The 15,955-nt window shown below is 39.3% G+C and overlaps 2 protein-coding genes across 7 annotated transcripts in view; both read left to right on the forward strand.

Annotated features, from left to right (window-relative positions):
• The window catches only part of LOC117153844 (uncharacterized), a 179,480-nt gene extending 174,812 nt beyond the window's left edge, over positions 1–4,668 (forward strand). For 3 of the 4 annotated variants that reach the window (XM_033328293.2, XM_033328295.2, XM_076617335.1), the window contains 4 exons: positions 200–326; positions 882–1,543; positions 1,622–1,920; positions 2,094–4,668. In XM_033328293.2, coding sequence (XP_033184184.2) covers positions 200–326; positions 882–1,543; positions 1,622–1,920; positions 2,094–3,268 — 2,263 coding nt within the window. In that variant the 3' untranslated portion in view covers positions 3,269–4,668. The remainder of the gene's footprint in view (positions 1–199; positions 327–881; positions 1,544–1,621; positions 1,921–2,093) is intronic. The other variant, XM_033328294.2, reaches the window with a different exon arrangement.
• Positions 4,669–5,516: 848 nt separating this feature from the next.
• LOC117153842 (serine/threonine-protein phosphatase 4 regulatory subunit 4) lies at positions 5,517–15,955 on the forward strand. Of its 3 annotated transcripts, none has more exons than XM_033328289.2 (16): positions 5,517–6,089; positions 6,809–7,059; positions 7,177–7,250; positions 7,568–7,674; positions 7,858–8,087; positions 8,214–8,342; positions 8,413–8,519; positions 8,606–8,797; positions 8,871–9,029; positions 9,108–9,290; positions 9,373–9,819; positions 9,890–10,007; positions 10,086–10,128; positions 10,210–10,229; positions 10,312–10,357; positions 10,582–15,955. In XM_033328289.2, the coding sequence occupies exons 1-16, from the start codon at positions 6,049–6,051 to the stop codon at positions 12,101–12,103; spliced, it is 3,669 nt and encodes a 1,222-aa protein (XP_033184180.1). In that variant the 5' UTR covers positions 5,517–6,048; the 3' UTR covers positions 12,104–15,955. The 3 variants fall into 3 exon arrangements, with proteins under 3 accessions (XP_033184180.1, XP_033184181.1, XP_076473449.1); XM_033328290.2 differs by having other exon boundaries at positions 5,540–6,089; positions 10,969–15,955; XM_076617334.1 differs by lacking the exons at positions 5,517–6,089; positions 6,809–7,059; positions 7,177–7,250 and having other exon boundaries at positions 7,565–7,678.

Raw genomic sequence — 15,955 nt, forward strand, 5'->3', positions numbered from 1 at the left:
CCTACCTGGACTCGTAATGACGTCGCGACTCCGCGTCGCTTCGAGGTTCCAGCCAGAATTCTTTTAGTGGCGCAATAAACTCGCAAACGAGAAACCGCTCGAGGGTGGCGGCAAAGAGATATATCGTTCGATTAACCGTCGAGGTGTCGGCTTTATCGCGACATCGCGCATCACACAAACGTTTATTCGTTTCTTTCAGGACTGCTGCAGCGAGGGATCTCTGGTGGGGACGTTTGACCGAACTCGTACGAGAGGAGAGTATGAAGGAGCCGCCCGACACGAACATTCAAGTCGTGTATCACGACAGTGACACGAACACGGAATACGTAAGTACTGCATACTGCTCTCCGTCGTTGCGCGCAATATACAGTCGCATACGCGTATTCAAAGCCGAACGAGAGGCAGATACACGCGGTCACGCCTTCACGGTCCATTCTTTGCACATCGTAGCGCTCCAAGAGAGACCGTAGTTCGATCGCTTGACCTTCCTGGAGGCATTCTTCTTTCAGATGCCCCTTTTATATCATTGACGTCAACGCTGGAGTGGATCGGTTCTACTAAAAAGACCCTCCTTCTATCTCGCGGCCTTTGTACGACGTGTTCGCTCCTCCGGTCGAGGTTCATTATCGACCAGCGCGTCGTATTTAAATACACGCGCCGCTCGACACCTCTATTAGAGAACACGCGAGCGCCTATCGTTTGCCAGAAGCTGCGGTCAACGTGAACGCATACTCTCGCGTAACCCCTAATAACTATAATCGCGTGTACCAGCACGTATTCTCTTTACCGTATGTCTGTGTTGCGCGCGATTACGATTCTCTCCGAGCAATCCTGTTATTCGTGTTGCGAGCTACATCCGCGTCCCATCTTGGTATTTGCAGTGTAAGACGATTATGGTGGGATCCGAGATGACAGCGGCAGCCTGTGTGAATCTGGCCACGCGTCTCTTGGATCTGCAAGGACCTTTTCAGCTGTGGGCCAGAACGTCTGCCGACGAGGCGCCGTATCCTCTGATAGGACACGAGAGGCCTTTCGCCGTCAAACTGTCGAATTTAAGACACACGCTGTCCGCGGAGGAAGGTTTCGATCTGGAGCATTGCAACAAAAGTGGACACGATACGTGCCACTTTATACTCAGGCCGGTACCAAAATCGCCGGTAAAGAAGAACAAGTCCAAGATCACTGGGTTATTGAGGAGATCCCTTTCGTTGAACCCGAGTTTGTTTGGAGTCAATTTATCGAGGCTCGACGAAAATGGATTGCCCAAACCTGTGTTAGTAATGCTCCAACAATTATTCGCCAAGGGACCATTCACGCAAGGAATCTTCAGAAAATCGGCGAATGTTAGAATCGTTCGAGAACTACGAGACCAGATCGAGTCTACTGGAGATCCCAGTTGTTTGGAAGATGCTCCAATTATAGCCGTGGCAGCTCTCCTTAAAGACTTTCTGAGATCCTTACCGGACCCTTTGCTAACTTCCCACCTGTTTCCCCTCTGGATGGATAGCCTGGACACACCAAATCCTGTTCAAACTATTAAAAAGTAAGCGAAGAAACGGTTTTACAGTAACGAGAAATTCTTTTTGTTTGTGCGATATTTAACGAACAATGGTGATTTCAGTATTTTAGATAGATTGCCCAAAGCGAATTACACTCTGCTATCGCATCTGATCTGCGTTCTACACCATGTGGCACGGCGGTCGAAGCACAATCTCATGTGTGCCAGTAATCTGGGCGTGTGTTGTGGACCAAGCTTACTCTGGTCGCCAAATCCGTCGGTGAATCAGAGCAGGGCGATCCCTACACTGACGGAGATGTTGATTCGTCATTGTGAAGTCCTGTTTGGGGAGGGCGTCACGCAGCTCTTTGGGGAGGAACGCAGCGACAGTGGAGCCGAAGAAAGCACCGATAGCCTTCACTGTGAGCACTTTGCTTTATCTTTCTTCTTCTTCTCCTTCTTCTTCTTCTTCGTCTTTTTCTTTAATTCTTCTTTCTTTTTTTACTCTGTGAATCAGAAGCGAAGCATGCATCTGTTCGTTTGGTATTCAGTTTATGTAAGTGTTCAGTCCACTGAGGAATTTCTCTCGTTGCAGCAGGTGGGCTTTCTCTGGACAGCCTGGACCTGACGGAACCACCGCGTAAAGACCACATGTCTCTTTCAAGAGATTCTGGTCTGACCCTGTCGGATTGTCAGCTGTTCATCCCAGAGTCTCCGGTGGGATCCGAGGACTCTGCCGCGAATGCCTCGTCATCCAGCTTCGACAAGTCTCTGACCAAAGAGGACAAGTCTACCAGCAAGTCGTATATCCGTGTCTACGGTGGATGGGAAGAGCGAATGAACGGCTACGCGGCAAATAATCATCACACGAGCGCCGTTGAGCATAATTTCAGGGAGGAGAAGAGCGGCATCGGTTACCCTAATCCGAATTTTCAGAGACAAGATTGGCTGAGGGCTCAACTGAAGAGAACGCCAAGAACAAAGTTGGACGAGCACGATCATCGTAAAGACAGGTTCGATGAGAAGGATATCTACGGTAGGGAGTATCTGAGACAAGATTCCATGAAGGAGAACATGGAGAATTGCAAGGACATCTACAGGAGTTCGCAACTGGACATAACGCGGGATCTTCGGACGGAATACGAAAGAGCTACGCAACAGGACATCTGTACGGAACGGGTCTCCATTCATAATTCGGAGCAGGATCTGTCGGGAGACACGACGTTGACCAGTGACAGATACGAATTCAAGAAGGAACGGTTCAACGAGTTCAAAAAGGTCAAGTCGGAAATGTATGTTAATCGCGAGTCACCAGTCTCTCAGAACGGTAGCTACCATTCGGGAAGCGATCTGTACGAGTTCAAAAAGGTGAAGAGCGAGATATACGTGAACAAAGAAACGACGCGTACGGAGAGATACGAATCTGAGAGTAGCATCTATGGGAATAGGGACAGAACGAGCGAGATATACGATTCGAGAGAGAGGAGTGATTTGTACTCGTTCAAGCAAGCCGAGGCGATCGATTTGTACGGTGACGAAGACGACGAAGAAGAGAGAACGTGGCCGGATACACCACCACCACTACCACCGAGGTTGAGGCATCTGCCACCGGTACACATGAATCTGGAGGACAGACACAAAGTGGCGGGTAGGTCAAGGTCTTTACCACCGCCTCCTCCTTATCGTCCGCCTCCTCAACCTCGTGCCTCGGTTACCACCAGGCACCTAGGATATGGAAGATCCGTCGTCGATGACGAGAGTTATGTTTAATATGAAACGCTATTCGAATTAGGAGCTATTAGAATCGCTCTCGCGTGTATGTTTGTGTGTACGTGTGTGGTGTACGTATGATGCGTCTGTGTGTATGTTGGCATTTCGGGAGAATCAAAGAACCGAAAAAGTCGCAGGTCGAGATCATGGATACATGTTGGCTCGTGTATCCATGCGATCTCGTTACGGCTGAAACTAGTCCAAACTGGAACGCACGTACGATATCGGAAAGAATAGCGATATGTATAATATTGAATTGTATGCTCACCGAGGAATGAAGAATTATACAGAGTTGCTTAGTGTTTGTTTCGTCAAAATGTAAAACAGATCGGAAAAGTTAAAGTAATTACGTTTAAAGATATATTCGTAAGTCACAAAATGCTATCGGTTATCGACGATTCTTAGCGATAGAACTTGACTGTTATACAGTGATTCAGGGTGCTTCCACGAACCTTCATAGGTTTCCCCTTTTCTTTTAAATTAGTTATTCATATAGAGACACTTATTATTAAGTATAGATTGTAGCGGACAAGACTTGCGTCGAGATGATATTATTCGTAATTTCTTTTCTTACGCGAAGAATTTTTGTAAAAATGGAGAAGAATAAAATATATATATATATATATACATATATATATATAATGTGTAAAGTACTATGCGAAAAAAAAAGCAATCTGTGCGATATTCAAATGCGAACTGCCGTTTAGAGAGGGAGAATCAGGCGTCAATATCTACGGAACGAATCCCGATAATAAAATGCAAATTTTATTGCAACTACGTCAGAAAAGGCAGAGCGAGGTTCGTTTCCATTCGTCGTCCTAACATCATCTTTTTAAATACGTTCACATAGCTAAGCGCACATCTCTGTATTGATATGTTCCGCAATTTCGAGATTGTCCGACGTTCGCAAACTCGCGCAACAAGAAAACAGCATTGACTGCCCCCCCCTATCGCGTTTCCTCTTGTGTTCTTTGTATAATAGATTCACGTTTCCTTCTTGTCTCCCAACAAGAAATTGATTCATTGCGGAATAAACATGACAGTTAAATAATTCTTCCTCTCTTTCTCTCTCTCTCTCTGTTTATTATAATTATACCATTTTGTCTTCTATCTTTTTTTTAAACTTAGAACATATAAATCGTAGTGTTTCGTGTACGCGAATAAAAGAGCGATTATCTTAAACTATAAGATACACGCGAAAGTTGAACGTAGCTGTTCGCGCGATCCAAATCTTTCGCTCTTCTCTGTATATATTAATGTATACTGTAATCTTTTATATTGCTAAACGTATATGATATACCCTATGCAATGCCCGTAAGGTATGTATACTTATCTAAATTATACGACATGCTATGAGAAGTAAATATATTTCGTATTTTATACAGTTGCGTGTGGTTCAACTCTGTTCAATATTCATTTCTCGCATCCTGCTGATACCCTGGCGAGCGGCCGCAAGAATTTCAGTGATCGGTACTGAAAATCATCGCGGACGATCGTGTTTTTTACTTCCGCGCGAGTATCACCTGAATATGCGTTTCTTGTTCTGATCAAATCTTTCAAATAAATGGGGTTATATTCGTATACAGCATTTATCTGTAAAATGCGTTCACCATGTTTATGGATTACGAGGAATTCGCTAGCCTTCAATTAGACAAGCCTGTGCCTGATCTGAGAGTACGTAATATCACGCGTGAACGCGATTTTCTATGAACGATCGACTCATACTCTAAATGTACGTTCCTAGAATGAAGAGCAATTAAAGAAGCACAGTTTAGATCCTAATTTGGAAAAAAGGCCTATAGACAGAGCGCTTCATCTTTTGGCGTAAGTGGAACTTAAATATACATATGATAATAAACCCGACTCGATAACGAGTCACTTTCGCCGAAAATGAAAACCGCGTCTTCCGTATTACCAGGACACACCTCTTTACAGAGAAGCGGCATATCCTTGGGGCATGGTTAATAATAGTAATTTTGCGCATAGCGCTTCGACAAATCACTGTACAAAACCTTGAATTAAACCACGTAATCCCGTATGATTATCGTATCAAGGCTGCCACAGCATCATTAATTAATTTTATAAAATCTAGATAGTGGTCTATAGCAGAAGCACAGGTTGCACTTGCCGTACAGATGATACACATCGATGTTGTTACTTGGTTCAATCTCAGAGTAATATTTATTTCAGTTATAAAACGATAATAAATCTGTTAAATAATACATATTACGTGACAGTAGATAAAAATGTTTATATTTGGATCTCGACGATATGATCGAATTATACAAGTAATTCGTGTCATACTCGTTGCGTAACGAGCTATAAAAAAATATCGCTGTTTTAAGCAGTGTTCTTTTTTAGAAACGCGAAACCGACGTACCTTAAAGCGAGATGCATCATCGCATGGGAATCGCAAAATAACTACATCGGATTGTCGATTACACAACATCGACTTACGATCAACGCATCCCGGTCTATTGTATTACGCGTTACGCGCAACGCAGCATTACGTGTTTTTCATTAGTGGCGTACGTAGGCCGCATTCGGTCGGTTCCGGCAGAACTCGGTCTTGCTCGCTGTCTCGTAGGACAAGTCACATATAATCGATACCTTGGAGTCAGAGCCCAGTTTAGTTGTCATCTACGTTCGGTCGTGTTGTTTTTATTGCGTCAAGTGCGTCATGAGAGTGCGTACGCGTGTATCGTCGTCCACGTAAAGAAATTAGTATATCGGTCCTCGCTGCTTTCTCGTGCGATCGTTGAATAAAATGCGCTTTGAAAATGTTGCAAGAGGAAGCTCTGTACAAGAGCACATCTCCACGGTAAGTGGCCGAAATAGAGAATGGTTTTTTAGCTAGTGAATCTTACTCGCAGTTGTCGCGCCCGTCTTCTCTCATTCTCACGACTGTTTCTCTTTCGTTCGAACCCATGCATGGTTTCTAAAAATAACGCAGCGTCGTTCAAGGAGTATACTGTCCTGTCGTCTAAGCGTTGCTAATTATAGTCCTTTAAAGACACTCGGAAGAAATGACATTCTACGAGTAACTGATAAACAGTTAGCTAAAGACTTCGTTCGAAGTAATAAGATTTCAAGGTGTAGGTTGTTCGAAGATTTGACAGTATTATCGATTGTCTTTTTTTTCCTCTTTGCATAACGATGTCGTAATAACGAGTGTTTTGTTGTAACAATGAGGATTTACGATGAAATAAAAACCTTAAGAATCGTGCACGTTGTACCAGTGAAAACATTGTCACATGCTTCAAAAGGATATGTTATGTAAAGATTCCTGTCCTTGGAGGTTGCATGCATTTAAAAAAAATAACGCGAGAATGACGGGATTGTTTTTATAAATTTAACGATTCCAGAAAATATTATACTTCCTAAATATATTGTTATCATGGTAATTTATATCGTAGTTAATATATTTGTAATAATAAATAATATTAATGTTTAAAAATGTGTTGTTTTCTACATTATCTATCTTCGTTAATACAGCTGTCGTTTTTGCGTTATTTGCTGTTATATCCATAATTATTGCAGGAAAGGCGATGAAATTCAAAAACTCAATTTTATACAAACATTACCAAGCCTCTTAGCCACAGACTCAGAATCATGTATAACACGCGTGATACCAAAAGTGCAGCAGTCACTGGCTACAGCATCCACGGAATTCCATATTGCAGCTTCAACAACATTCAAAACGATTCTAGAGCAGAAACTTGTGAACCATAATGTCTTCAGTCGAACATTCCTTCAAAGTATCTTAGATTCCCTTGAAAAGCGTGATCCAGGTAAAGAAATTTTGTTCACTCTTGTACAACTAGGGTTGCTAGTTAAACCTATATCGACAGTTTCATGCATTTGGTATTATTCCATGTAACTAAACATGTATATATGTACATTTAAAGTTATCTGTCATGCATGGCTGGAGACCTTACTGGATGTGATAGAGTTACTGCCGGTAGAAGTCATAAGAAAGCAGGTTTGTATAGATGATCTTAGAAATTGATATTCAGACAACTTTGTCATTTAGAAGGGCAAATGTATTGTAATTTTTGTAGCACATATGCAACCTTACAATATGATTATGGTAGATTGGTAATTAGGTTGATTTATTTTATGTTACTTGGTTACCTGGCATTAGACTAAGCATCAAGTACTCTATCAAAACTCATATGTTGCAAAGAGATGCTATGTATTTAACATAGCCTTAACGATACAAATATTTTTTGAAACTTGAACATACTCAAATATAGTAACTAACATCATCCGGATGATAATAGAAATAAAATTATACAGATTCTGCCATTGACTGTAAGCAAAGGGCAATTGTCACAACCTATCCACTCCAGGATAATATGCAGCAAGATATTAGGAAAGATTTGTACAAGATTTGAATCTGCTCTGTGAGTATGTTTCATCTTATCAAAATCTAATATTTTTGTTATCGAGGGTATCAACTTTTAAACGCTATATTCTTGAGTGACAGATTAAACGTACAGAAATTGAATAGTATGCAACATATGCCAAAAGACAACTTTTTCTCAATAAAGTCATTAAATAAGTATACGTATTGAAATTGTTGTCAGGATACAGAAGGAAGTTCTACCAATGGTACACTCCCTCTGTCAGGATGTAAATAGTGAAGTACGAGCTAGTATCTGCTTGCAGCTACGTTTTGTTGCTGAAGGCCTTGGTGCTGAGTCTGTAAAATCTGCTTTGCTACCATCTTTCGTAGAATTAGCAAGTGATGAAGAAAGCAATGTAAGATGCGCCTCTGTACAAACAATAGCGTATTTGCTACCTCATCTTCAGGAAGGTATGCTTAATGACTAGTTGTGCATCATAAGCATTCCAAGATTTTTGTAGTAAAATATGTTTCGATTAATTTTTGGACGCGAGTTTTTTTAAGAACGCGACGCAACGTAGTTATAATTATTTACAGATACAATAAAAACTACCATAGTGCCACTTGTTAAGAAATTATGTGAAAATACACAATCTGTACAGTCAGACGATAACGTGATATGCGTCATTGCCCAAGAATTTGGAAAAATTGTACTCGGCCTAGAAAGTAAGATCTCTTATGAATTTAAATTTTACTTTCACGATCGCAATGAATTGATGTACAATTGATATTTCAGCATGCTTATTACCTACGGAAAAAACATGGTTCGTAAAATATTTTCAACAACTTGCACAAATGGGTATTGTCTTAATGAAAAAAGAATCCAAGCCTCATCTTCCATTTGTAAGTGTGTACGAATATGATATAGACTCTGATAAAATCGAATGTGTTTTATAATGAAGTTTCTCCATAAATTTACACCTTTCTAGATGAATATTAATTTTGACGAAGATGAAAAATATGTAGAATGCAGAAGGTGTTGCGCGTTTAATTTGCCAGCAATGTTCATCTTTGTATCAAATTCCGTGGATGACACAGATGCATTACTTCTTACATTCACTGCATTGGCGAGTGATCACTATTATTTGGTTCGGAGAACTGTAGCGTGTGGAATCCATGAAGTGAGACTTTTTTGATTGGAATATGAAATTGGGATGTATGACTTTTTAGTAACAATCATAATTTACCATGCAGGTGGCCAAGGTGTTAGGTCCAAAAAGTGGACGGATAAAAACAGATCTAATAAAATTATTGAAAGATAACTCTGAAGAAGTTTTACAAGGTTTAATTCCTCATATAGGATTAACGCTTGATTGCTTGGCTGAAAGTCAAATTATTGGAGTAGATAAAATGGTTCGTATGCGTTTTCTATAATTAGACATTTTCTAAATATATTTGCTCTATTTCTATTAATCTGTTTGTCGACTGCAGGATTCCACTGTTATGGAAATTGGTAGAGCTCTATTGAAATGTGAGTCGGAAATAGCAGCTACACATAATTGGAGATTAGTGTCTTCAATGCATTCACAACTTGAGATATTGCCTAAATACTTCCCAAGTGACTTTATATATTCATATTTTGTGCCAATGGCCTTTTTTAGAATATTACACGCTGTAAGTTTTAAAATTACTCGTGTTTCGTTTTTAACCAAAATATATGACATAATCAAATTTCAATACTATTTTTAACTTGCAGAGGCCAATACCCGTTCGACTCTCCGCAGGAACTCTATATCTTTTCCTTTTACGTTATAACATGAAACCTATGCAAAGGGTAGAACTTCGTAGCAAATTGTATTCAGATTTAGCTAGTAATCCGAATTGTTATGTGAGAATGATGTTCGTTCGTATGATGATAGAGGCTTTGGAAATCTTTTCTTCTGCATATTTCAAGGAACATTTTTTTACTGCTTTATTGAACTTGGCAGAAGATCCCGTAGCTAACATAAGAATGAAAGTAATTTCTCTGTTGCCTCAGTTAAAAAATATGCTGCGGATGCCGGCCGATAAAAAATTATTAACTTTGTTAGAATCAACTATAACGCATTTAATAAATAGCGAAAAGGATAGAGATGTACTAGCCGAGTTGTCATCCGTTATAAAAAAATTGGATGATATATCGCTTAAATACGAAGGTCGAGCTGTAAGTAATATTCAGTATAATTCACTTTTATTGTTAGCGAATTATGTTTGTACAAAATACTTTGTTTCAGGCATCTGGAGCAGTTTCAAAACAGGGCACTGAAGATATTAGAAAGTTAGAGGAAGAGAAAAGATTATCAGGAATGGCAAATGGGAAATCTCCAGGCGGAGGTGCTACAATAAAGAAAGGTACGCGAGGATAAATTTCCATAATTATAGCAATTCTTATTACTTACGGATTGAATATTTGGAATCCTGTAATTGTAGGGGGGTGGCGTCATGCGACTGCCGATTCCTCGTCAAAAACGATGTAAGTTATACTTTATAATTTGAACGTCTAATGATTTTCCTATGAAATTTTGAACTAATTTATTCTGTTCTTTTTGTCCAGGCCGCAAACATCATCGAAAGGTAAATATTCGCTTTCGTTACCACCGATTAAACATAAAATATTATTCAGAACAATGATTAAAATTAATAATATTTATTACAGATAGCATAGGCTCACCTCGCCAATCAAGCGACGGATCAAAAGCGAGGTACATAAATTACATATCTACTTATTCCTCGCATATACAAATAAAACTAACTTTAATTTTAAGCATGATGCTAACGTCTAATATAACACTAATATTCGAGAATAGAAGAGATAGATTTTTTAGAACCGATGAAAAAGTAGAGTTAAATCTCACTATCTTTCTTAGTTTACTAACGATATCATGCAAAACCTAATATCAAATTCTGCATGCTTTGCATCTAACAGAATTCAACTAACACATCCTTGGGAAAGAATAGGGCATACCAACTCAAACATTAGTACAACCCATACTAACTTTGACAATGGATCGTGCAGTGATTATCTAATGCAAAAGGCTCAGCAGAGTCGATCGAAATTAGCATTGCCATTTATATTGTGGCCGGAAACGTGCGAATGCGACTATGCGGAAGAATACGCTTTCCATTCTTGTCCCTCGTCCGATTACGCGAGGTCTGTCTTCTTGGCGATCATGAGAGAGAATCGGCGAAGATCGCAGCAAAATTTCCTACTAACCCGAGACTATGCCCGCGAGTTTTCCACTAACATTGCCAGCAAGGACACTGCCACTGTAAGAACGCTTGCAGCTCACTATAACTCTTGTTGGCCTTGTAGCTCTATGCCGGAGATACCGGTAATGCTGTCGGATGACGAATTCCTGGTAGACGCTGGTATCAGGATACCGGTACAGTTCTCTCAAAGCACCTCTAAGATACCGCATCTGCAAGATTCCATGTTTGGCAAGAGAAGAACTTCGTTCAACGTGAATCATGCTCGGCCTACCAGTATGAATTTCGACAAGGGAAAGCCTAAGAGAAACTCTTCCGTTGAATACGAAGATTGCATGAAACGAAGAACGAATGCCGATCAGTCAGACGATGTCAGAACTTCCATCGATTGCGAGGACGGATTGAGACTGGTAAAAGAAAATCAACAGCTGGGTAAGAAGGATCCTGTATACGTTGGCCCTTTGATGAGATCTAGATTTGGATTCGGTGTGAATCAGGAGAGAACGATGGACGACAAGATGAAACGACGAAATTCGTTAATAATGGATAAAGACAAGCCGAAGATTGTGCAGTCAAAGTGCACGTTGGACAGAACTAAAAGGAACTCGGCCAATTTCGACAAGGGAAAGCCCAAGAGAAATCTCTCCGCCGAGTACGAGGATGGTATAAAACGGAGAACCAACGGAACTAATCAAGCGAAAGGTATAAGATTACGATCGATCGATTACGAGGATGGTTTGAGTCTAGTGAAGGAGAATCAACAGCTCGACAAGAAGGATCCATTATATCTTGGGCCTCTGATGAGATCTAGGTTCGGGTTCAGCGTAAATCAGGATAGGTCGATGGACGATAAAATGAAACGGCGGAACTCACTGATAATGGATAAAGACAAGCCTAAAATCATACAGTCAAAGTGTATGCTGGACAGGACTAAACGACACTCTGCGAATTTTAGTTTAAAGATGCTGGATACGAAAGAGACTAAGCCTATCTTGAAGGCTCAGCATAGCTTAGACGTGGCCGACTATACATCTTCGGAACGTTTAAGCCGGGCTCTGAGACGATATTCGACCTTAGACGTGAATCATAATCAGGGACATAGTAAAATACCCTTAAGAAATTTTGTACGTCGTAGTAGAACCGCACCAGCTACCAGGGCTTCCAGCCCCGTAGGTTCGCAATTAAGGTACGAGGAGATCGACAAGCTGTGCCGAAAGTTCGAGGAGTACCAATTGTATTAGTGTAATTACACAGAACGCATTTAAGATATCGAGAAATTAAAATCTCCATGTAAAAGGAGGGGGGAGGGCGGGGGGGAAGAAGATAACTGTATGTGCTGGTTCGCATATTATAATTGCAAACATGTGTGTCGGAAAGATAGAAAGTTTCGTGGGATACTTTTTATTTTGTGCATTTTGATCTTTTAGAAAATCTGAAGTTCACAAAGTCTACGTTTTCCTTTAACGAAATAACGGCGTATTTAGAAACTGTTACGAGGTTGTCTCGACTAGTTTCGTTTCGTCCGTAGTTGACAATCGTTTTTTTTTTCCACACGGCCTTGTACATTTCTCACTTTTTATTAACGAGTTTAACGATGAATTTTTCTATTCGTGTGCAATTGGTAAAAGGTAAAGAGGCCAAGGGATAGAACTCTTGCGATATCTCATTTATTACCATTAACGCGTGCTTTACACAAGATAGTTTTTTAGTTAGTTTATCTTGTCCAAAGTATTTCCATGTTAAATTATAGAAGAAAAAGTTTATCTTTCGATATATCGTTTGGAAAGAATTCATCGCGTGTTTTAGCGTTTGTACAAGTTTGTACAAGACACGCATGCTTGAGTTGGAAGACTGTTTTATTAGACGATGCCGTATCGCAGTTCGTAAGAGTAAAAAATAAGACTATTTTGCACTTTAATTTTATAGCTGCATATCTAATACGTATTGCTCTATCAAAGTTTACTCGCTAATTGAATATATTCTAATAGATTATTGCATTTAGGAAACTATACAAAAGAGTTAACGAAAGATAGAGTTTAATTATCTTAGTAGCCAATTGTAGGTCTAGTCTTGAATAGTTATAAAAAGCAGCTCTCGTTTTCCAACGTCCGTGAAATGGCGTTTTTTAAACGTTCGATACGATTTTTATATTTCGCTTTTTTTCCGTTATCGTTATCTTCCTTTCAACGAATTCATTTAACGAAGGTAGATAAGTTTTTACTAGGATCTTTTACCGCAATTTTTATGACCTTTATTGATATAGCATGAATTTACAGAGAACCAGCTTGGTACAGTATACATAGATGCGCGTATGTATTATACGTTATTTGTAACAGACAGCGTTATACTAATTTAATCGTTTTCCATTGTTGTATCGCGTTGCGTAGAGACCGTTGTATACTAGTTATCGTAATTTTCGATTTATTTACAAACATCGACACGAACGATTAATTTTTATTCGAAGAAGGAGTGAACTGACGAGAAACGAAAAAAGAAAAAACAAAAACAAAAAAACAAAATCTTTTTGAGCGCAACTTTAGGGACTCTCGATTCCCCGATTCCCTCTAAACACGTTGAACGATTATAATTATTCTCTTATATAGCGGACTGGAGTTACTGTTGTGTCTTAAAACGAGAAATATCTACGAAAATATCATACAGTCTTACAGAGAAAAATCACGCATATATTAATATATATATATGTATATAGACTGACCAAGACAATTTAGCGAATGTCTAATTAATAAAGTAGCATCGAGGGAGGGAAGAGAAGTTAATAAATTTATCATGGAACGGAATAACGACAAGAGGTGTACAACTGTACAGCATAGGAAGGGCACGTATAATATCTTCGCAGAATATTTTCATTGAGCTTTTAATAAATGTATTTTGGGATGAAGGACGAAAAGAATTGAAATGAAGGATAATAAGACGCTTCGAAGCCAAAGATGTTATCTAAACGATACGATTAAGTATCAACGTACAAACCCTTAAAGGCATTATGTACTTGTATCATGTACATATACTATGTAAGCTTGACAGTGCAAGTGCCATTGAATAGACGCTGGAGACTTCAACGCCTGAAAAGAGGGTGACCGTACCGTCGAACGATGAATTTACGGTGAAACTTGGAAAAATAACGCCCAAAATACATGTATCGTGCAACTAATACGATATTCACGTCCGATATTTAATATCACGGTCTCGATACGTTGCTCGAATAAAGAAAGATTATAGTAGTTACATAGTAGACTTATATAAAAATATTGTTCAAGAATCGAGGCATCGACTAATTCTTCTTATACGTATTAATAACTCGTTCGTTACGCTCGACGCTTGTCCGTTTAGTTTCGACCTCTCGTCATCTTTCGTTCGTTTCTCCGATCGTATTTCCGAGGATAACAACTCGATTTTATATAGAACGTTTTTGAATAATCGCTAGTCAATCCGTTTATCGCGAGACTCGCCTGTATAGCAGTTAATCGTTATTTGATTTTACCGTCGATTTTACGAGCAGGATGATATAGTTTTTGTTTCTTCTACAAGCTACCGAACATCGAGAATAGATCACACTCTTTACGCTTAGGGACTAGAAAGAGACGCAATTTACCGATCGATTGTTGCCGCGTAACGATATTAATTATTTTGTTATAATTGTAAGATCGTACGGCTACCGACTTATATATGTATAATAACATAGCGAAGCATGTTGTATTATTTTTATAGGAAACTTTAGGGTAGCGTCAGCCGTACGATTTCGCGAGGTCTAATGACAAACACGGATCCGATGATACTCGTATCTATCGAGTACAGACATTTCTCGATAGAAATTTCTATCCTTCTACGACGCGTTGAGTTTATAGAAAGAGCGTGTGTGTGTGTGTGCGTGCGTGTTTCGCATAATCGTACGGTTGTTGGTTAACCATGCGACGAAAAAAAAAACTTCTTTTTTATAGGAAATCTTAGAATATACTATATATATATATACACACACGCTAAGTATACATGATTTAAGAAAAATTGAACAAATTGTTAAATGTGCAACTATAGGATCAGCCGTAGCGCGGGGAGGCGCAGTTTGAAGAAAAGCAAGCGAAAGTAGAAAACGAAGAAGGTATACTCGGGCATGTTTAGAAGGATAGCTAGGAAAACGCAGGGAGAAAGTAAAGTTTCTCGAACGTCGAATTTTCGCCAAGAAATAATCGCTTAAAATGCTGCTCCTTATTTTTGTACAGATCTCTTACCGTGTACGTTAATATTAACTTTTGTGCCAGAAAGTAAAAAAAAAAAAATACGCAGTATATTATATATAAGAAGTACACACACTCGTGCTACGCTCGTTTTACGTAATTGTTATCTTACGTATTCGTTTCTTTATATACGTAGAGGGAAAGGATAAAAAAAAAAAAAGAAAAGGGAAGAAATGGGAAAGAAAGAGACGAGCGCTTTTATCGCTGACACTGTTATATATATTATACATATTGTTACGTATATCGCGTACGTAAACGTCGTAAATCGAGAATACTCTCGAGAGATAGAATCTTTTCGATCCTGGATAAACGTCGGTCGTCGACCGTATTAAAAAACGAACAACGGCGTGGTGATTATCGAACGAAAAAGAAAGAAAGAAGAGAAGCACGTCGTGCGTCAATTGAATTTATCGCGTTAGAAACTGTTAGGGAAAAAAGAGATCGAACGCTATGGCCTGCGTGTTTCTTTCGGGAAGGAGTAATCTGTGATGACAAACAAAAAAAATAAAGTAACATAAAATAAAGATACATATTTAAACGCGAGAACAAAGAGGAAACAAATAAATAACGCGAAGAGTCGTTCACGTCGCGCATGATGAACGATGAAATTCGTCGAACGATATTTTTATTACTCGTAACTGCTCCCGTAAAGAATAAGGAATGTTACAAACAGAGAGAAGTGTATTTTTGTGAGGTATACCTGTAAGAAACAAAACAAAAATCTAGTTAAATGTGAAGAGACTAAAGAACAACGCGATCGTAGATTATATTGGCTCTGTCGATATTATACATCTGTTTTAATATACGTTACGAACAATAAATCGAACCTTTTTTGTTACACAA

This window comes from Bombus vancouverensis, chromosome 3 (assembly GCF_051014615.1).
Source record: "Bombus vancouverensis nearcticus chromosome 3, iyBomVanc1_principal, whole genome shotgun sequence".
NCBI lineage: Eukaryota > Metazoa > Arthropoda > Insecta > Hymenoptera > Apidae > Bombus > Bombus vancouverensis.

Excerpts from the sequence above, each read along its gene's own strand:
- LOC117153842 (XM_033328289.2), top strand. The coding sequence starts at position 6,049 with ATGTTGCAAGAGGAAGCTCTGTACAAGAGCACATCTCCACG. Across the intron at positions 8,088-8,213 it reads GCTACCTCATCTTCAGGAAG|ATACAATAAAAACTACCATA; the intron begins GTATGCTTAATG and ends AATTATTTACAG. Across the intron at positions 10,230-10,311 it reads GCCGCAAACATCATCGAAAG|ATAGCATAGGCTCACCTCGC; the intron begins GTAAATATTCGC and ends TATTTATTACAG.